Raw genomic sequence first — 20,753 nt, forward strand, 5'->3', positions numbered from 1 at the left:
TACTTTATACTTAATACGAATCGAATAGGTATTAAAGTTATTGTGAGTGTTCGCTACACCGAGGGTAAAACTTCTAAGTGGCTCATACCTCATAACTGTAGTTGCATGCTCTGAGATACTTTGAGTCTGAATATTCAAGCTGTGTAAAATATGTGAGGCTTTAAACATGGTTAGCCACACAAGATAGAAAGTTTCGGACCCTCTATACAGTACCTCCATCCAAATTTCACAGTTTTGTCATTTAGAAACACAGACTACCACACACATTTACTCGCAAATCATGCCATACCAGTCGTCAAGATTCTCTATCGTAGGAACATGATTGTCTCTGGTGCACAAAGTTTGTATGGGTGCACTGAAGTTAGAAATACCGCATTCCATTTCCCCACGAGCATGAATAAGCATTATGGATATATGCTCAACAGCTAATCGTCACATAGAGAAATTTTTAAGACAGAGGACCAAGCAGTGGTATTACGAGATCCGCTCGATCAGAAAAAGTATGCTTGAGACAAACATCTAAAGGTTACGAAAGAGGGCGTGTCTTTGTGGTTGGAAATTTTCTCGATATTATGATATTAAAACACTTTTGAAGTCAATTTCAGATCCAGAGAACGCTCGTATACATGCCTCCCCAGCAGTGAAATGGATAGAGCTCCTATGCTGTAAAACGTGGGCCAATAACCCCCCAGCAACCGAACAAGTAACTTCATTGCCATGATTATCGTAACAGTTCATCCTAATGACCCTCGCACCCATGCCTGCGATGAACTCCATCCTAGCGTAACAAAAAGAACTCATAACGTCATGTCTTCATGCGCAGTATTCCACATATATCCGCGTCTCGTAAGCGGGGTGACTAAAGATCTCTGACTGGATCGTATGGCTTAGTCTGTCCGTTCTCTCGGGTGATCGGAGATAACGTATACGATGGGTATGACGACGATGGTGTATATGATTGACTCGGTGAGTAGGTGGCGTAGCCACTAGTATACGAGCTAGGCTCTGAAGAAATACGTCAGTACTCTAGGCACTGGGAAAGCGGGGAGGATACACACCAGTAGAAGAATAGTCGTATCCCTGACTGTTTCCTGTTGGTAGTTAGAATTGAGCGTCAAAACCATGGTTCAGCTCATTGAATAGTGCCAAACTACTGTACAAAGGGTCTTTAATGTGAGATATATGGCGTGCATAGGTTTCACACGGACATCATTTATTTTCTTCCAGCTTGTATGAATAGCTTTGGTAGATAGAAATCATCATACATACCTGCATTCATGGACGCGCTTGAATAGAACGAAGAGGGGCTGTATTGCTCATCTACCTGTACAAGTCTATTATGTGAAGGGCATGGACGGTGCGGATGGCGGTGATTCTGGCGATGGTTGTGCGAAGGGGTCGTGGAATTGTATGGCGCATTATCTCTACTATCGGCCCTGATGTTTCTGTTCCTGCCATCTCGATAGCGAAATTTGTGATACAAAAACCATCTTGCGATCCAGTTTGGGCAGTCGACAGTTGGCCTGGCCAAGTTCCAGTAGTATGCCGTTTGATCAGTACCATTTTGGACTATCAGTTTCATCGCTTCATCCTTCGATCTCTCGACAATATCGCTCCAATCGTACGGAGGTTGCCCTTTGCAATTCTGCTTGAGGTGGCATTTCTCCGAAATAAGCCACCTATAGACCGTATCTGTCTCTTTCTGAAAAAGTGGCCAAGATAAGTAAGCACTCTTTTGATTAAGCTTCTCAATTTGGCAATGATAAGGTCGAGTCAACGGGGGTAGTTTGGTTGAAATGGATGCTTACCGCCATCAGGCTATACGTCTCCGCACTAATGTTTAGATGCTTGACGAGGTCATCTTTTGTTTGACTCATTGCCAAAGGGCCTAGATCAAGTGTAGACATGATGGGGCTTGTCGAGTTTCCACTTTTTGAAGACTGGACGTGCAGTATGGATGGAGAGAATCGCGATGCTCATAGCGAACTTACGGGACCATTGTAGAATTATTAGGTAGCCGCGTTGTCTGCAGGGCTTTACGTATAAAAGGGTGGCAAGCCATGGGTCTACTAGATTCGAAAGATTCGCCAGTGCCAACTTCGGGTCTGTGAAGCCCGCATCTCTCAATACATATAATCGGCGTCTAGTTGCCATAACGTTTGGCGTAAGTAGAAAGTCGTGCATGTGGCAGGGGTGACAAACATTGGGCCAATTTGGTTGGGACCAAATGATGGCAGCAGTGCTTTCTTCACCAATGATTCCATGGTAAAAAGGACCGGATCCTAGTCGAGTAATGTACGGGGATTGACCGGAAGTGTGTGCCGGCCATCTGCAAGTTCGGGGCGACTGATGTCGGAGAGACTCCCGACGCCGAAACCACCCGCTTAACTCGGATTACCCCAAGGAATCCTCAGTTGCACAGAAGATCCCGCGGAATCGTATTGATAACTCTGCAAAAAAGGCAGCTTAAACGTCGCCACGGGCGGTACATTCATGAGTCAACGGGGGGTGACGCAGAGATTCTACATACCTACATCTGCACCATCTCAAGACACATACTCATTCGCGGGAAAAACCAAAACATAAACCCACGAAAGGGAATTGTTATAAATCTCGGGTTTTCCGCATTTGATCCCTGCTGCAGTGACTGTTTTGATATCTAACGGCAGGTGTTACCATTTTGGGCAATGCTTTGTAAGATGATCAATGGAATCAGCCATGCTTGGCCTGAGATGGTAATTTGGTTCTGATAAAAAGTCGACGGCAAGAAGCAATCTATGCCGGTACTACTCTGAGTCTCATGCACCTTATGGAGTAATGAGTAGGTTTATCTACTGGACTCGTGTAAGTACACACCACACAGAATTTGCTATTGACTGTGATTAAGAAGCTTTCACTCACCATCCTAGATATTCTAGGTCTCATATCTCACCCTATCCAATCGTTCAAGATACATCTGCTATCAATTAGTGGATCTGCCATCCTAAATAGATTACCTTGGCTCAGGGGGGTAACTCATCCGATTTGTAGAAATTCGAAATGTAACCTCATACCTGATATACTCAACAAAAGAGTCGAGAGGACTTCCTATAATGGCAAAAGAAAAAACGTTCTGGATTGTTCCGAATCCATAAGAATCAAAGATAGATCCTCTGACAGCATAGTCGCCCTATAGAATATTGTGTATACCTAATTTTATATCAACTTGCCTTCATAGACGAAAGAGGTAGCAGGTTTCAAAACTATCAATCTACTGTTGATCACGTAATCATTATAGCCCTCCCTCCATCTAGCGAAAGTGGTATAACTATGTTAATGGCTTGCTGGTTTGCCGGCTTGTACCGCCGTAGATCATGGATTGATCCGGTCTGCCTGGCTTACACGAACTTGATAGCGTGCAGATATCACTCACTCGAGATGTTACTTCAAACCCGCCGGTATGGATGGTATTTGTAAACATTAGCCTTGTCGTTCTTCAATCTATTGACAACACACCTCAGACAGTGGTACAGAAACGGCGGAAGAGCTCGCATTGAGTCTGGTTGATCTGCAAGTCTTGATATCACTTTGGATACTGCACGAAGGGGTGTGAACGATTCCGTTGCATTGCAGTGATACGTTTCCATCACATTCTGTTGTAAATCGTGGCCAAACAAATTTCCCTACCTAGGAAGTAGCTGGATCTCGCACGATAGAGTCAACAGAAGCCAGAATAGATGTGTAGTACATTCTCATGTTATGACGTATTTCGTACCCATCGCCAGAATGTTTGAATGCTGAATGTAACTTCCAGATGACGAAATGGCTGGCTCCCTTTCTGATACACGTCGGCGCTGCGACTAGAGAAAGCTTGTACTCGCCAACCTCCACTGATTTGCAGATACATTGCAGCAGTAAGTAACCTTGTGTATTGCATTTCGTGATGTATCACGTTACTCGAGTCGAGGTTGGATTATAGAGGTTCAAAATGCCAAAATGCCAAAATGCCAAAATGCTAAACTGCTAGAATGCGGAATGTGGAATGTGGAATGCTAGAATCTTTTATACTTTGCCCCGACCGTTCATATTAGACGATTGCTGTCTGCATTTATACATCGAATATACGACTCCTCTCGTTGTTAACAAAGTGACAGATGTCTATTTATAACACTGACCTCAATCTACAGTCTAGGGAAGTTACGCCATACTTCGTAGATAGAGATAGAGAGCCCTATTCCCCACCAAGGCCAAGGATAATGCGCTGATCTACCCAGCTAGTAGTCTCGAGCCAGTCCATGCCACCAGTGTCGCTTCAACCCACTTCTTGCTCATAACAATCGTCTGCGCGTAAATGCACCGACGACCTATGAAGGATCATTGATTTATCAGAATCATCCCGGAATTTCAAGAGAAGTGGACTCATAAAGAACCGCATGATACACAAGTAAAGAAATCCTTAGCATTCACCACCTACCTAGTGATTTGAGTGACTAGCGTTCTTGTGGCCCTTTCATCGTGCCACTCAAGAAGCTCGCATTACCAACAACACCCCACTTCACCTCGTCGTGCTACCCCTCCACGCCCGTCGCCAGACATGCTCTCCAAGATATTTATTTTGATCTGTGCTGCTTCCATGATTAACTGTCATTGCAAGATATATAGGTACCATCACGTTGAAGCAAGCAGTAATACTTCGGGTCGGGTCGCTGGTGTACCATAGTCAAAAGATATGGTTTCTACGATTGTGCATTTGCCAAATGGCTACCACATAACAGTCAACCCTGTTTTCGGAGGCTTCTTTTTTAAGACTAATGAGTTGAACACACATAACAGCATCTTCCCTGCTGGCTGGACTGTCATCATCCAGACCGAGGATTATTCGGATGAACATCCTTCAAACAACGATTCTGAAGCTACAGAGCTCCAAGAGGCGCCAGCCGAACGACATCGACACATACATCCCTTCAGACTTCCAACTTTACGCAATGATAGCCTCTTTATCTCTTCCATTTCGAATCCCTCGAGCAATGATTTTAAAGCTCCTATCAGCCCCACCCGGCAGATTGCGATGATGCTATGGGCAACATTATACTGGTATTTCCATCAATCAGAACCATCCCCATATATCACCACAGCCGCTTCAAAAAACACACCCGATGCCGGAAAGCCAAAGGCAGATTGGCGCATACATGTTAGGAGAGAAGGCGTGCTGCGGGGCCGCAACTTGATACAGAAGCTTGAAAGAATGGGGTTAATTATGTCGGATGATTCATCAGTTGGTCTAGCGATAGATGAGAATACGCCCGAGGGATGGTCAAACATGTTCACTTCAAGAAGAGCCTTCTGGCAACTGTCGGCACGGCTGTTCCTTTTCACTTTCAGTCCGAATATATCTCTAGCTTCTCCGCAGAGCAGCCGACCGAGCTCACCCATCCGTGATACAACAAGCAGCCAGTCTTCCGCCAATAAGAGAGACTCCACCGATTCATTTACTGCTTCGGGGTTATGTTCGCCAGCTTCCATTGGCCCTTTCTCATCTGGGAGCCATTTGCCGACATATTATCCACCACCACCCACACAATATACGAATACGTCAGGTGTACGCCATCCCCTACGTCCCAAGCCACCCCGCCAAGGTGAAACATTTTATACACGTTACATACCTAGTATAGGGCAATACTTATCTTTTCGAGTCGCTTCCTTATCCTCCAAGCCTGTGGTGTATAACGGTCCAGTCTCAAGCTTATCGCCCTTTCAAGACCATGCCAAAACCACGTCGATCTCCTCTATTGGGGCCTGCTTATCCGCGGATTCGCAAACCGCGCACTCTCGCACTATCCCACATCAAACCGAAGATACAACTCAAATGACGGACCTCCAGCTTTTAAACCGTTGGATGAATATCCCTCGGGTTGATAGATTTTGGGGCTGCTCTGGTCCAATCGCTACACAGGAAGAATTTCTCAAAGCCAATCTGACATCTAATCATTCGTTCCCCGTCATTGGTCTCTGGGACGGAAAGCCCTTTGGATACTTTGAATTATATTGGGCAAAAGAAGATATCCTTGGGAAACATGTAGGCGATAGCGTAGGAGATTTCGATCGTGGTGTTCATGTTCTGGTTGGTGAGCCTGAATATCGGGGAAAGCATAGGGTGCAATGCTGGATCACTGCTTTGGCGCACTGGGCTCTAGTACAGGATTACAGAACTAATTCCTTCGTGCTCGAGCCGAGGGTGGACAACGAGAGGTATTTTATTTTATTTTTCTAGCCTTTTTTACTCTCATCACAGTCCTTCTTTCTAACTTACCCCAGGTTTATCTCACATTTGCAAGAAGCTGGCTTCGTTAAAGAGCGAGAAATCACCTTTCCGCACAAGCAATCCGCATTCATGAAGTTGCGAAGAGAATGCTTCGAAGCGCCTGTATTATGATTGTTTTAACACTAAATTCAACCTCGATCACCAAAGAGAATGAAACGTTTCTGCCCACAGGTAAAAATTTACCGTGCTAATACGATAACACGATAGTTGTACGACGCCGACCTTCTCATGATCAAAATATCATGAAAAGTCTCGCGCCAGTAAGTCGCTGCTCGTATGGACCATAACACACTCAAGTGATCAATGGTGCCGCACAAATCGACCATTCCTCTACGTTGCGCATCTACCCACAATTAATACTCCGCTCAATAATGTACCATGTGGAATTTCATGACCAACTGACAAGCAATACGTGCCGCCGTCAACTTACTTTGAAATGCACTATCCACGTCCGCCAAATAGAATATGTGGGGTCTGAAGCAATGAAACTCCTTGATCTTATGGTCAGTTATGCTAAGGAAGGCATGATTGATATCGCGGGGAACTATAACCGATGTATGTATGTATGTGCATCAAGATAGCCAGCCTGAGCTACATTAGTTATCAAGAATAGAAGCATTTTGAAACTCGGCTATATTTTCCAGATGTTTGAGGCAAATTGTAACGTTCTTGGTCCGAGCCCCTTCAAAACCGAAAAAGGCATTGTGAGCGACTGCATGGCATTTTGGGGAGGAACAATCATGCAATACCTACAAACGTAACTGCGGGGTGTAGAAGCTGATACACGTCTGATATCAAGTGTACGTCCCTTTCTCCTATTTATATATTTATATATTTACTGCCAATCATATTGCAAGCCCACTCCTTCCATCGAAGCTTAACCTTACCTGGTACTTGTTACGATGGTTAAGACGATTTACAACATCGGATTCAGAAAAGATGGGTCGTGGGTTCTTTAATTAATCTCAGCATTAAGTATCTCTAGCAACATGCGGCTATCGTTGCCGCAGAAAACTTGCGCCTGCTCCAATTTTCTACAGTCGATTGAACAATTTTGGATTCGAAAACCGGCGAATGGATTACACCACAGTGTCAAAACTGTATCAGTCTTACTGATTACTGGTCATACCGGACTACTGTGGCTTCTCACTCCCTATACCATATTTTCCGCGGCAGCTATACCTAGTAGCCTCTCATTGCCCCCTTTGTCTTCCAGCACACAATTTTGCCCATGTAAAAGCAAAGGGTCTCCGTCGGTGGCCAAGAATTTGAAGCAATGTAACAAGGAGTAGGACATTCCTCCGTAAAAATAGATCTCACGTTTCCATCCTTCTTCAAACGTCCCAGCAACAGCGATATCACAAGGAGGGTGCCACTGCAACGCCACACAAATGCACGATGACCAATTCAGACCTGGAAAGTAGTACACTTGTACCACGTTTCATCTAGCCTTCAGATGGAAATGGCACGATGGGAAAGCTCCACAAAGCGCAATCTGATTCGGAGTCGGCCTACCGGGCGATCTTGATTGCATCAACTGAGCTATCACAAGTGAGATCATCAAAATGGAAAATACCTGTATTGTGTCTGCTCGAGTACAACATGGCTGTCAGGGCTGCTGGCACCATTTTTGGACCAGGGTGGCAGGGTTGCAATTATGGTTTTCGAGTCTGCAGGAAATCCATCATGCTGGAGATTTTGCGGAAGACTTTTTGCATGGCAAGAGTGTGTTTTACGGGTTTCAATGCATGATCATATGACATGACTTGGGATTCTTGGGAGGCGGGGTTCACGAGGTCGGCCTTTGCAGGAGAGTTCACCCGCCAACGCACATCACAACAAACGAACAACGTAAAAAGGTCAAACCGACTATTAGCTTTTGATTATTTGAAGTTTATTAAAATTGTATTGTGTAAGAAAGCGAAAGCGAAAGAGAAAATCATATTATCGAACCTCTTCTAAATAGGTATTGGCAAGCTGATCCGATGCCGTCCTCTACGTCCTTCTCTCTCTGGCTTGTTCGATCGTTTTGATGCTGAGCGTGTTGGTCAAGGAGGGTGGGCTATATCTGATTCGATAAGATCAACCAGGCCCCTTGGAGCCTGAAATAAGCCCTAGAGAAGCGAATTATGCCAGAAACGGCGTGTGAACAGGCTCAACCGTTCCGTTGGCCCAAGCGTTTTCCTTTCTTTTTTTCGAGGTGAACCCCAATCTATGGGCAGAGGGACTAGTAGGAAGGTAGTTTTCTCCTCCAAAAAGTACCGGTAGAGACCCTCAAACCTTAACCGTGAGTGAACCCTTCTCAGTCCAAACACGAGAAGAACCTTTCGTCGAAAGCTTATTTGGTCTCAAACGACATGTACATCACACACACATGCGCACACCAGAACATGCGGTATTATTAGATGTGCCTGCTCTCTTCTTTTTCTGTTTCGGGAGATTGTGCGTATTGTTGTTCGATGTTCGGTGTCTGCACATAGTCTTTCACTGTTGGTGATTATTGGTGGCGTGGATTCGGCCTGAATTGCGAAAGCCATCTGGCGCCGCCTCGTTGCGTGTGTGTATGTGTATGCGGCTGTACGTTTGCATGTACAAAGTACCTATTGAATGTACAAGTACCATCGGACAGATTGGGCAGACGCTCGCTTGCCCTCACAGCCTCGACCGATTGGGTTCTCGGAGGAAGATGGCAACTTCCGTGCTCTCGTGACGAGGTGTTAAGGAGTCCTCCGTCCTGCACAGGAGGTGGAAATTGGGGAAAAACCTCCCGACGTCTCTTGACTTGTTTTGCGACTTAGTAATGCCAGTTCGTCGACCAATATGATGATGATAACCACATTAATGATGAAGTTGGCTTTTCCGCCAGAGTTTGAATTGCGGGTCCCATGCATGACAGGTAATTTGGTATGATTGCGATTGGTGCAAATGCAGCAAAGGTCGGTGGTATCGGCCTCCGCTTTCGCCGACATTGAATAGCCTCCAACGCTAAATTCGTCAGAATCATGCAAAGGTCAGTCTCTCTAACCGTACTTGACGATCGCATTTAAAAAATCTGGAAATGAGAGGAATGATTCATGCTATCGGTTTCGATTTTTCTATGAGCGATCATGATTCTAGCTGATATATTGGATGATCGACTATGGGTACCTCCCTGCTCTCGTCAACACCTAAACCTTACTTGGTGAGTCCACCTAGGGACGGGCAAAGTCCACATCGCGAGTCGGAATCTCTTGGGACAATGACCGGTGGCGTATGTGGGCTATGAGCTGCTGCTGCTAGTTGTAGGGCGGGGTCATGCATGCTCTCAGCTTCAAGTGAAAAGGCTTGGTTCCCCCAACATTTGCAGAAGTCTCCTCATACACACTTCAATATTCCATATACCTCTCCAACTTGACAACTTCCACACCTTCCACACCTTCCATACCAAATTCGATTGTTGATATAGTAGCACAATCCCTCGACTCAAGTTACACATCACCCCGCCTTGCAACTCTTGTGGCAGCAGTCACACAAACATCATAGGACAAGAGATCTAGTCCCCGCACGCAAGCTTCACCTTCACCATGAAGATGAATACATTATCACAAAGATTTTCCCGATTTCGATCAGATATAATGCAAGATTTAAAGACAAAGCATATTGAAATGGCACCTCCATCACCTCCCTACATCGCCGAATTCGAGTATCAAGTCGAAACTTTTGGTGACGTGCCACAAGCACCACCATCCCCGGCATTATCATTTGAGGAAATCTTCCCAAAGAATGACCACGGAGCCAGAAATGACAGAGCAAACGTTGCCGCAACTACCTTTACTTGTTTTGGAAACCTTCCTACCGAGATCAGACTGTTGATCTGGGGCATGGCATGTAAACAGCAACGGAGGGTCGATGTTGAGTTCGATGTAGAGTCGAATCACTTTTCCCAATCTGGTCCCCCTCTCTTCATGTCAAACACACCTGCACCAGACGTTCTTTCCGCATGCAGAGAATCAAGAGAGGAAGCTTTAAAACACTACTCTTTATGCTTTCGACAGGATGTCAACGAGTGCGACAAAAGGCAAGCGAAGATATGGTGCAACTTTGATACCGATATAATACGATTAACCCCTGATGGATGGGGACGAAGGGTTCACGATGGCTTCCTAAGGCAACTCGCCACGACCAATGGCATTTCTCGCGCATTTAATATCCGCAACTTTAGCAATTATAACCCTCTGAGTTTAGCACAAGACGAAACCTCGACGTTTAGCTGGACCAGCATTTTCGACGCCATTGATTCTCACATTTATTTGGGCTATGAATTACAGGACATCGTTTTGTACTATGATGCGGAGGATAAACCAGAGCAAGCTTCAGAGCAAGCTGATAGGTCGGAATTCGTGGAGCTGGACTGGAGTGCTATGGATTCAGAGTCTCAAAAGACAAAGATGCTGCAGTGTGTGCAGAGAGACTTGTTAAAGAAAATGCCTAGCTACTGTCCGCCTTGGGAGCACCGCTCGTTTACACAAACAGATGACGACTCCTTACCTAGGGGGAACGCAGTGTGGGAACTTCTCCAGTCAAAGGTCAAATTGATGGAGCTTAAGGTCAATCATTGATAGGCCATTTTTACAAAATATTTAAAACAGGGAGGGTTGACCACTGAGAAAAGTCTTTTCGGAATTGTATTTATTTACGAGAACTCATGTATCTCCAACAAAACATATATATAGCTATTTAATATTATAACACCTTTTCTACTCCCTACAAATGTTCATTCTATCTCCCGCTTGATATAAATGCAATTATCGATTTGATCACCTTGCGCCTAGTAGTTACAGTCAGATGTATCGTCAGGAGAGATCGCTACGATCTCTTCATAAATGGCGATCTCTTCAAAGTGCTTATCATGTTCTAGCTACCACTAATACCTAGCATTCGTACCTGCGTACCTGGATTTGAAGGGTATGAGACACAGCCGCACTACGTCATTAAAAACAGGGATCAAGCACTCAAGCTCTCAACTTCCAGAACTTCCAAGGTCAAGGCTAGCTTATGATAACTAGCAAACAGCAATTGGGATATGCACTTGGGAAATGGGCATTTTAATAACATTTGTTTGTTACCATAAGCTTACTTTCTCAATAGCGAGATAGAGTTCAAAGGGTTTGCAAATATGCGACGAGCGACACATCTTTTGCCGCGGAGTATATCCCAAACGACGTACCGGCCGACCTCATTTGTAGGTACCATTCGAGATCGAGCCGCATCCCAACTTTTCGTAAAACAGAGCCCGACCTCATGTCTTCGCACCTTTACTTCGACGAATGTTTGGAGAGATGAGAAGAGCCATACAGAAAAGGCGAAGGAGTTGAGTCAAAAAGGATTGGACAAGGAAGAAGATTGGTTTAACAATCAACTCGACAATGCAATTGGCCAGCAGAAGGAAATACAAGCAAGAACACCATGGCATAGGGAAGGCGCCGACCAGCCACCTGTGAAGCGAAATAGAAGTGCTGGGGCCATGACCAAAGGTTTCTTGATTTATCTCTCCTTTTGCCTCTACGAGGACCATGTCTAATAATTATGATACAGGCAAACTTCTTACTACCCCTTCTCGACTTTTAAAGCTCATCCTACCTTTGACCACGCGGGACAAGAACTCTGATCGTAAAGATATTGAGCCATTGGCTCTTCTTGTCCATCCCCAGCAACCTCTCTCCTATTTGGAACGACTTATACAATCCGAACTACCCATGATCACTGCAAAAGATGGACATACTGAAAAAGTACCCGAAGTGTATTTTCGTGCTGAAGATTCCGCACAAGATGAGATTAAAGCAGATTCTAGAAGAGATGATTTAGAAGGAGAGGCAGAAGAGGGAACAGACGAACAGATGGTCGATGGAAAAATTATGAAACTTGGGAAAATCAACAGCTCGAAAGACAAAAGTATGTCTAGCGAAGAGAAGAAACAAATGCAAAGTGAATTGAGGGGGGGGCCTGGCGAAGGAGGAGTCGAAAGTTATTCGGGACGCGGACGGGAACAATCTTCCGAGGGAGAAGTGAAGTTTGTTCGCTGGTCTTCATCGACGGAAATTGGAGATTTCATTCGTGATGCTGCGCGGGGGAAGGAGTTCGCGGTCGAGATCGAAGGTGCATCTCATGAGATTCGAGTGGGCGTGCCGTCTTTCAATGATCGAACTCATTATCTTCGAGTTCGTCTACGCAAGACTAGCAGGAAACTTGCAGATTATGCGAAAGTGAAGAAAGAATGCGATGAGCTTGCGCATCGAGGAGCGAGACATCTTGCCATGGGTGGTTTTGGCGTGCTCGTGTCGTGGTGGGGTGCTATCTACTACTTTACGTTTATGACATCGTATGGATGGGATACCATGGAGCCGGTTACATATCTAGCAGGGTTGTCGACTATTATTCTTGGTTACTTGTGGTTTCTCTACCATAATCGCGAGGTATCTTATAGAGCTGCGCTCAATCTGACGGTCTCGAGGCGACAGAGTGCGCTGTATCAAGCGAAAGGATTTGATGTGCAGAAATGGGAGGCATTGATTGAAGAGGCGAATGCATTGAGAAAGGAAGTCAAGAATATTGCTGATGAGTACGATGTGGAGTGGGATGAGAAGGCTGATGAGGGGAGTGAAGAGGTTCACGATGCGTTGAAGGCTGAGAGAAAAAAGACCAAGAGAAAGGAGAAGGAGGATGAAGGAGAAGAGGATGAGGCTGAGGATGAGAAGCATGCGGTGAAGGGGAAAGATGATTAAAGCTGTGTGTACTGGTAGACAGACAAGACACGGCTGGTAATATTTGGGTTTGCATAGGACTGGCGCATAGCGTGTTGAGCGGATTTGAGATTATACCACAGCATAGCGTTTGGAAATCATAGATAGAAACGGCATACGAATATAAATCTTACACTTTGAATTACTACATACAACACTCCTACTCCTCCCCATTGCAATCCAACAGTGCTCAACTGCGACCCGCATCTCCAATTCCAAACCCGTCCGTCCCCCAAAACTCCCTCATCCTCATGCACATAACATACAAATGTCATACCAGCTCCGCAAACCCAGGCATCAAGGAAAAACTCCGCCTCGGCTACAAATTCATACCTACGAAGGTAGATACAAACCGCGTCACCCACAATATAATTCTTCTAGCATGCAAATATGACCGACCAGCCAGTTGGTGAGTGGTATCAAGCGGTTGATTTAATCATGCGATTTAAGTGTAAGGAGAAGAAGAAAATTTCGCGAGACGGAAGGTCGAGGGGTTGATATGTGCGTGGAAATTTTCTTGGTGGTCTGTGCATAGACTAGTGGGATTGATGGATGGGTAGCTTGGTGGGTGACTAAGCGGGGTGTTTATTAGGAAGAAGAAAAAAAATTTGGGAGAGAAATTTTATACTTTGGTTTGCTTGTTACAACAATTTTGAGTGAGGATGAGGATGCGATGAAGAAGAGGGAGAGGGAGGGAGAGGGAGAGAGACGATGATGTATTATTCACATCTTTTTTTTTTTTCCTTCAACCTCCATTCATTCCTCCATAGCATCTTGCGCCCATTATCCCCCATTCATCCATCCATCTATCTATCCAGGTTTGTATGTATGTATGTATATATATATATATTTTTCTTCCTCTCCCCTCCAACTTCCCCTCCTCTGTCTGGTTCAACTTCTCTTTGCAAGAAGATGCAGCACAGCACAGCACAAACAGACAAAACCACATATTGCCTACCTCCTGATCGTCTTCGTGGACTTGAGGTCACTTATTTTAAATATCGTTCGTGGGATATAGAACCAACGGCCTAGACAGCCAGTCCATTCCACCCTGTTGGCGTAGAATAGTGCGCTAGGAGGACTAATCGTGACAAACATTCTCATTTATCTTTCCTTCTGCTTTGTTTTTTCGGGGGATTTTGTGTATTGATTTCTCGTGGGGAGATGTATGAGGAGGGAGGGGAGGGGAGGAAGTGGTAGATAGTTGGTGCAATACAATATTATTATTATCTCAATTTGGATTCTTCATGATCAGTGCTGTGATTTTTCTTCGTGTGGTGGTTTGATGTGTAGATTATTCATTCTGTGTATGTCTCAAGTTACGAGTTCTGTAGGTTCGAGATTTTTTCTTGTGTGTTCAATGAGTGTTTGAGAGTGCTTTCAATATATTGTCGGCTTGAAAGTTTCAATTGAATTTCTGCTTACTTTTTGCTTGGGAGGAAAGTGAGACAACACGGAACAGAGAACAATCACCCTCTCAAGTCCCAACTTGTAACTTATGTTTTGTTTCGAAACATGTAATTCCTGCTGCCGATAGTGTGTATCACCGCAACAGATCTAAACCCCAAACGCCAGCCATTATAGAATTGTTGTACGCCGTTATTCCTCTTTATCCATGTCCTCATCCATATCTCCACCAGTGCCAAATAGGTCATTCATGTCACCCGCACCCTCCTCATCGCCCTCGAGATTATCCTCCTCTGTGCCAGCTATGATACCTTCCATACTCTCTCCAATTGGCCCCTCCTCTTCTTCCTCCTCATCATCCTCCACCCATTCGTCTTTCAAACCCCATGGCACACCCGTAAGAACAAATCTCTCCGCCGGTAATCTCACACCCCATTCATTCTGTAAGACTCTTGGCAGTGCAATTTTATTCCTCGCCTGTGCCGTCTCTAATAAAAACTCCTTGCTCAACCCACCACCATTGCCCGAACCAAATTGATACTGCAATCGGCTCTGAATAGCTAACTGCACCGCGTTTGCGCTAACCTGTCCATCTGCATCTCTGAATCCCCCACCGGGCGGCGCATCGCGCGCGCGCATCTGCTGTGACACGTAGGCATCGGAGGAGAGATGTAACGCATCAGAGAGAATAGAAGAGGAGTGACGATATGCGAAATCGAGAAGTTGCAGAGGAACGCGTTCTTGGTATGCGGATACGCCGAGAGAGGAGAGAAGCATGTGGATCAGTCGAGCGTCGCGTGGTCGTTTCGATAATCCGTTGTCTTGGAGAGATGTGAGGGGCACGCTGGGGTTGGGCGCGGGCGAAGAGCTCGCGCCGGCGGAGGCGGATGGTATGGGCTGGGAGAGGGGCGCGGAGCTGGTTTGTGTTGGAGGTGATGGTGAGGGGTGGCCGTTTTGACCGTTGGTTTGAGGCTGTGAGTCGCCGTTCATGTCGGCCATGATGGTGGTAAAATAAGGGTTTTCTTGCGCTTCAAGTTGTGAGTTTTGTGAATGAATCTTTCTTTGATTTCGTCGCAACTGTGAGTTGAGTAGATTCTTGATCGCGCGAGGTTTGGTCGTTGGGTTTAAACTTGTAAAGCGTATGTGACTTGGATACTATCTCATGCTGAGCATCGCAGTTTCAATGAATAGCTGTCGAGCAGTCTCGAATTCTGTATAGTAATAAGTAATGTAATGCGAATATATTCACACACCTGAGAGCTCAAATATCTGTGACGCCAATGGACAATCGTACAATTGAATGCAGCAGCTGCATAACCCCGAGATACAGCACAGACCGCACCTTAAATTTATTTTCGTGGTATCATTCACTCGATTTTGATTGCCCCTCCATTACATAACCAGTTATTTGTCGGATCGAACTTTTTCTTTCTGATTGTTGACTCACTTCACTCCAAACTTCATTGGAATTCTCATTGAATTTCGAGATCTGGTTATCGTCATTCAATATGGATACTACAACATCACTTCCTTTCCTTCCTAGTGTTGACCTTGGGAATGGTCCTGCAGAATCAAAAGTAGGACTTACAAGAGACCAACTATCTTATCTGGGGTGCGTTTACTTCACAGCGAACAATGATACCATCGATATCCTCCTTGGATTCTTGCAGAGACACGTTGGCATTGAGACCTATGTCGATGTATCTACCATTGAATCGATAGACGACATTGTTACGATTCTAGATGCTGGAGCCCGCACCGTATTTGTGAAGCCATCGCAGCTTCCACACTTGGAAAAGCATACAGACCGTGTTCTTCCAATCATACCACAACCGCAGACAGATGTCGAATTTCCCAATGGAGGCTTACTTGCTTTTGTGGACGAAGCTTATACTCGATCCCTCTTGGAAGAATTCAAGACCAAGAAAGTGTCTCCAATCTTCCTCCTACCAACCCCCGAAAGCGATTTCGAATCACTTGCTAAAGTTGCCCAAGAATTCGCTGCCATTCCTATCATACCTGCGACCCACCTCAGCATCGAAGCGGCTGGAGAAGGACAGGTCTCTGTTCCAAAATTGGTTGCGGATTCATGGACTTCGGATAGAGCAGACAAATTGATTCCTACTGTGGTTACAGATGAGAGAGGAGTAGCTTTGGGACTTGTATACAGCAGTGAGGAGAGCTTGAAGGAGTCATTGAAAACCGGAACCGGAGTATACCAAAGCAGGAAGCGTGGATTGTGGTACAAAGGTGCAACATCTGGAGATACACAAAAACTCATCAGGGTGTCTTTAGATTGCGATCAGGACTGCTTGAAATTTGTAGTCAAGCAACAAGGACGGGGATTTTGCCACCTACCACAATCAACTTGTTTCGGTGAATACAAGGGAATTTCCAAGCTCGAGAAGACTCTCGTTTCAAGGAAGGCTTCGGCACCTGAGGGATCCTATACCGCGCGTCTCTTCTCGGACGAAAAGTTATTGCGTGCTAAAATTATGGAAGAAGCAGAGGAACTTTGTGATGCCAAGGAAAAGAAAGACATTGCTTTCGAGGCAGCAGATCTCATCTACTTTGCTTTGACCAAGGCAGTTTCTGCAGGAGTCAGTCTTGCAGACATTGAACGTAACCTTGATGCCAAGAGTGTGAAGGTCAAGCGGAGACAAGGAGATGCTAAGGGGCAATGGGCCGCAAAAGAGGGAATTACCAATGCATCCACAGCTAAGGCTGAAAGCGTGAAGGAGGCCGTCAAGGAAGCTGCCTCTGTACCAAAATCTGCGGATGACAAGGCAGGGCTCAAAAATGGACGCATCACTATGAAACGATACAATGCTGCAACAACATCAGAAACCGATCTCAAGGATATTTTGCAAAGACCCTCACAAAAGTCTACTGACATGATTATGGGCATTGTGAACCCCATTATCAAGGAGGTACGAGAGGGAGGTGACAAGGCATTGCTTGGATACACCCACAAGTTCGAAAAGGCAACCTCGCTTACTTCACCTGTTCTCAAAGCTCCTTTCCCACAATCACTTATGGACCTTCCAGCAGAGACCATCGAGGCTATTGATATTTCCTTTGAGAACATTCGTAAATTCCATGCAGCACAAAAAGAGGACCCATTACAAGTTGAGACAATGCCAGGTATTGTTTGCAGCAGATTCTCAAGACCCATTGAACGTGTGGGACTGTACATTCCAGGAGGTACCGCTGTACTTCCAAGTACAGCTCTTATGCTGGGTGTTCCAGCCATGGTTGCTGGCTGTAAGAAGATCGTACTGGCATCGCCTCCTCGATCCGATGGTAGAATCACTCCTGAGATCGTTTATGTTGCCCACAAAGTTGGTGCCGAGAGTATTGTCTTGGCTGGTGGTGCTCAAGCTGTTGCTGCTATGGCGTACGGTACTGAAAGCGTCACAAAGGTTGACAAAATTCTTGGTCCAGGTAATCAATTTGTTACTGCGGCAAAGATGTACGTTAGCAATGACACCAATGCTGGCGTAAGTATCGATATGCCGGCTGGCCCATCTGAGGTACTCGTCATTGCAGACAAGGAAGCGAACCCTGCATTTGTTGCATCGGACTTGTTGTCCCAAGCAGAGCATGGTGTTGACAGTCAGGTCATTCTAATTGCCATCGATCTTTCCGAGAAAGAATTGCAAGCTATTGAAGACGAACTTCATGCGCAAGCCATGGCTCTACCAAGAGTCGATATTGTTCGTGGTGCCATTGAGCACTCGATAACTCTCGTTGTTAAAGACATCGAAGAGGCAATGAGACTCAGTAATGAATATGCTCCAGAGCATCTTATATTGCAAGTCAAGGATGCCGCGGGTGTAGTAGAACTAGTTGAAAACGCCGGCAGTGTTTTCATTGGCGAATGGACACCAGAGAGTGTTGGTGATTATTCTGCTGGTGTCAACCACTCTTTACGTAAGTTTTTTACTCACATAATTGCATGACTGTGCTAATCACTGAAATAGCTACATACGGATTTGCTAAGCAATACTCTGGTGTCAACCTTGGATCATACCTCAAGCATATCACTAGTTCACAACTGACAGCTCAGGGATTGAGAAACGTTGGCGGTGCTGTAATGCAATTAGCGAAGGTCGAAGAATTGGAAGCTCATAGAAGAGCTGTTGGATTAAGGCTGAAGTATATGGATGAAAATAATCTATGATGTTTTGTATTTAGCGGGTGAATGAATTTAAAAGTTTCTTATTACATTCTCGCTTTGCTGGTCATGCTACTAAATAGCGCGAGCATTTCAATACTGTACACGATATTTGGTACGGTAATCCACTCACTACCTTAAATATTCCTCCACTTTCTATCGATTCCTTTCAAAAACTTCTAACAACACTTAATTCATCCTATCAGTGTTCATATTTATTCTGATAACTCCAAGCCACATCAGAACATCACCGTCAAAATGGTTCAGAAACGCACTATTGAGGTTGTGATACCACAAACATCAAGTCAAAGCATTAATTCGATCATAAAGTCCAACAAGATGATATCACAAACCACACCAGAGACTTCTTTGGCCACGGTTGACGAAGAGAAAGATTTATGTAGTCCTAGTTCTTTACGTCATACAGATGGCGAATTGCAGACCAAATTAGATAATGGCAAAATTTCCTCGGTTTCTAACTTGATGGGACATTTCTTTTCGGGGGCCAGAGAAAAAGAAAAGGAAAAGGAAGATGCAGAGGTTGTCTATGGCGCCAGCCCTCCACATTGTACGAACAATCAGCCAGAGTGTGATGGAGATAATCGTCAAGCAATAGCAACTTCTGACAATAGAAGAAGAGAGGAGATAAAACTGAAGGAGGTTCATAATACGTATGGTACTAGTTTTCCACATCGAGTAGATGCCCAAGTGAGATTCGAGCTCGACAATTTCGAGACCTCGTCGGCATCCAATGAATCAAATTCGGAAATGACACCTGCTTCTTCATCGGTTGATGAGGTGGAAGGAAATCTTATTGATCTATATGATGATGGCTCTCGACGCTATACTGGCGAGGAATTCCTTTCTGATGAGTTTGAACCAAGTCAAGCACCACAATCTTTCGTTGTCGAACAGTATCCATACACGCAGACGAAAACAGCTGCTTCTTCTCCGCAAAGCCATCACGCGCCAAAATCTTTCACCATCGAACAAGATCCATACACACAGATAAGAGCAGCAGCAGCTTCTCCGCAAATTCATCATGCTCCATCTGCAAATGTCATACTCACTTCTACGCGTCTGATACCCAAGCACGAAGTTTTCTTACACACCCTCCCCGCAAAAACCGCATCTGTCCCACATGTCCGGGCTTGGATTTCCAGCTGGTTTTCCGGCCGCGACATCTTGTTCACGGTCCCATGGGAAGAAGAGGAAATCAGTCTCAAACAATATATCAATTGCATCTCCTGGAGCGGAAACGATGTACATACTAGCAATTATGACAGTTTGGAAAAAGATCTGAGAGGCTGGATGTTAGGATGCCATGCGAGACCGATCGTGAGGGATATTGAGAAGGCGAGGAATGTGGAGAGGGAGAGGAGGTGGGAGGCGGGGATGAAGAGGGTTGAGGATTTTCTTTATGGGGCGGTGGTTATGGGGGTCGTGGGGTTGGTTTTGATGGTTTGCCTGCCGTGTCGTTGTCAGAGGCAGGGGCAGGGGCAGGGGCAGTGATTTGGTTGGTTGGTTGGTCGGTTTTCTCTTCGTGGGTGTTGTGAGTTGAGTTTTGGTGGTGTCTATAAAGGGTTATTGGGGGGGGGGGGGGGGCGGGGGGGGGGGCGAAAGGATGACGGAGAAGGATCCAAGGTCGTGGTACTTACTGCTTCAAGAGACTTTGCATACGTACTAAGCAATTCTCACAATAAAAACATAGAACTTCCCTCTTTAAATATGATCTATGCCAATACGCGAGCAGGGAAACAAGGAATCTCGACAACTAGGCCAAATTCCCCATTCAGTGTTCGAGAAGCCATAAAATTCTTAGATCCTGAGCAGAGACGCAGAGTACACTCACGAAGCAGAAAGGCACAGAGGGAAAGATGATCCACGTTTCAAGATTGATAAAGACGAATCCTTGATTTCCACGGAGACAGACGTAGTGATAACCGATGAGATCGATTGCCAGTTAATGAAACCGATTGAAACGTTGATATATCTTATAATTGTAACATCTACTTTATATACACCAAATCTATTCTGCGTGCCCATCATTCCAACCAAGATTGCTCACCATCGCTGCATTCATCTCTAG

General features: G+C 45.3%; 7 protein-coding genes across 8 annotated transcripts; 5 read left to right on the plus strand and 2 right to left on the minus strand.

Moving 5' to 3' along the window:
- Positions 1 to 541: 541 nt before the first annotated feature.
- On the minus strand, positions 542 to 3,264 carry BCIN_05g05210 (hypothetical protein). Of its 2 annotated transcripts, none has more exons than XM_024693067.1 (6): positions 3,054 to 3,264; positions 2,902 to 2,956; positions 1,809 to 2,831; positions 1,270 to 1,702; positions 1,059 to 1,091; positions 542 to 1,005 (listed from the first exon to the last, which is right to left on the minus strand). In XM_024693067.1, exons 3-6 carry the CDS (start codon positions 1,905 to 1,907, stop codon positions 860 to 862), a joined length of 711 nt encoding a protein of 236 aa, XP_024548852.1. In that variant the 5' UTR covers positions 1,908 to 2,831; positions 2,902 to 2,956; positions 3,054 to 3,264; the 3' UTR covers positions 542 to 859. The 2 variants fall into 2 exon arrangements, with proteins under 2 accessions (XP_024548852.1, XP_024548851.1); XM_024693066.1 differs by having other exon boundaries at positions 1,809 to 2,834.
- A 745-nt stretch (positions 3,265 to 4,009) lies between these two features.
- On the plus strand, positions 4,010 to 6,937 carry BCIN_05g05220 (hypothetical protein). Its single transcript, XM_024693068.1, has 2 exons — positions 4,010 to 6,228; positions 6,295 to 6,937. The coding sequence occupies exons 1-2, from the start codon at positions 4,709 to 4,711 to the stop codon at positions 6,410 to 6,412; spliced, it is 1,638 nt and encodes a 545-aa protein (XP_024548853.1). The 5' UTR covers positions 4,010 to 4,708; the 3' UTR covers positions 6,413 to 6,937.
- Positions 6,938 to 9,188: 2,251 nt separating this feature from the next.
- Positions 9,189 to 11,049, plus strand: BCIN_05g05230 (hypothetical protein). The gene has a single exon (XM_001559677.2). It carries the CDS (start codon positions 9,865 to 9,867, stop codon positions 10,897 to 10,899), a length of 1,035 nt encoding a protein of 344 aa, XP_001559727.2. The 5' UTR covers positions 9,189 to 9,864; the 3' UTR covers positions 10,900 to 11,049.
- Positions 11,050 to 11,288: 239 nt separating this feature from the next.
- BCIN_05g05240 (hypothetical protein) lies at positions 11,289 to 13,215 on the plus strand. The gene is made up of 2 exons (XM_024693069.1): positions 11,289 to 11,814; positions 11,876 to 13,215. The coding sequence occupies exons 1-2, from the start codon at positions 11,457 to 11,459 to the stop codon at positions 13,060 to 13,062; spliced, it is 1,545 nt and encodes a 514-aa protein (XP_024548854.1). The 5' UTR covers positions 11,289 to 11,456; the 3' UTR covers positions 13,063 to 13,215.
- Positions 13,216 to 14,455: 1,240 nt separating this feature from the next.
- Bctaf9 lies at positions 14,456 to 15,808 on the minus strand. Its single transcript, XM_001559674.2, has one exon. It carries the CDS (start codon positions 15,484 to 15,486, stop codon positions 14,680 to 14,682), a length of 807 nt encoding a protein of 268 aa, XP_001559724.1. The 5' UTR covers positions 15,487 to 15,808; the 3' UTR covers positions 14,456 to 14,679.
- An 82-nt stretch (positions 15,809 to 15,890) lies between these two features.
- Bchis4 lies at positions 15,891 to 18,770 on the plus strand. The gene is made up of 2 exons (XM_001559673.2): positions 15,891 to 18,420; positions 18,471 to 18,770. The coding sequence occupies exons 1-2, from the start codon at positions 15,996 to 15,998 to the stop codon at positions 18,668 to 18,670; spliced, it is 2,625 nt and encodes an 874-aa protein (XP_001559723.1). The 5' UTR covers positions 15,891 to 15,995; the 3' UTR covers positions 18,671 to 18,770.
- A 55-nt stretch (positions 18,771 to 18,825) lies between these two features.
- Positions 18,826 to 20,644, plus strand: BCIN_05g05270 (hypothetical protein). Its single transcript, XM_001559672.2, has one exon. It carries the CDS (start codon positions 18,923 to 18,925, stop codon positions 20,174 to 20,176), a length of 1,254 nt encoding a protein of 417 aa, XP_001559722.1. The 5' UTR covers positions 18,826 to 18,922; the 3' UTR covers positions 20,177 to 20,644.
- The last annotated feature ends 109 nt before the right edge of the window (positions 20,645 to 20,753 follow it).

The sequence above is a fragment of the Botrytis cinerea genome, chromosome 5, assembly GCF_000143535.2.
Source record: "Botrytis cinerea B05.10 chromosome 5, complete sequence".
In the NCBI taxonomy this organism is placed as follows: Eukaryota; Fungi; Ascomycota; class Leotiomycetes; order Helotiales; family Sclerotiniaceae; genus Botrytis; species Botrytis cinerea.

Coding starts and splice junctions, on each gene's coding strand:
- BCIN_05g05210 (XM_024693067.1), bottom strand. CDS start 1,907: ATGTCTACACTTGATCTAGGCCCTTTGGCAATGAGTCAAACAAAAGAT. Junction 1,092..1,269: donor AAGCGCGTCCATGAATGCAG/GTATGTATGATG, acceptor AACTACCAACAG/GAAACAGTCAGGGATACGAC. Junction 1,006..1,058: donor ATACGACTATTCTTCTACTG/GTGTGTATCCTC, acceptor GTATTTCTTCAG/AGCCTAGCTCGTATACTAGT.
- BCIN_05g05220 (XM_024693068.1), top strand. CDS start 4,709: ATGGTTTCTACGATTGTGCATTTGCCAAATGGCTACCACATAACAGTC. Junction 6,229..6,294: donor CCGAGGGTGGACAACGAGAG/GTATTTTATTTT, acceptor AACTTACCCCAG/GTTTATCTCACATTTGCAAG.
- BCIN_05g05230 (XM_001559677.2), top strand. CDS start 9,865: ATGAAGATGAATACATTATCACAAAGATTTTCCCGATTTCGATCAGAT.
- BCIN_05g05240 (XM_024693069.1), top strand. CDS start 11,457: ATGCGACGAGCGACACATCTTTTGCCGCGGAGTATATCCCAAACGACG. Junction 11,815..11,875: donor TGCTGGGGCCATGACCAAAG/GTTTCTTGATTT, acceptor ATTATGATACAG/GCAAACTTCTTACTACCCCT.
- Bctaf9 (XM_001559674.2), bottom strand. CDS start 15,486: ATGGCCGACATGAACGGCGACTCACAGCCTCAAACCAACGGTCAAAAC.
- Bchis4 (XM_001559673.2), top strand. CDS start 15,996: ATGGATACTACAACATCACTTCCTTTCCTTCCTAGTGTTGACCTTGGG. Junction 18,421..18,470: donor TGGTGTCAACCACTCTTTAC/GTAAGTTTTTTA, acceptor TCACTGAAATAG/CTACATACGGATTTGCTAAG.
- BCIN_05g05270 (XM_001559672.2), top strand. CDS start 18,923: ATGGTTCAGAAACGCACTATTGAGGTTGTGATACCACAAACATCAAGT.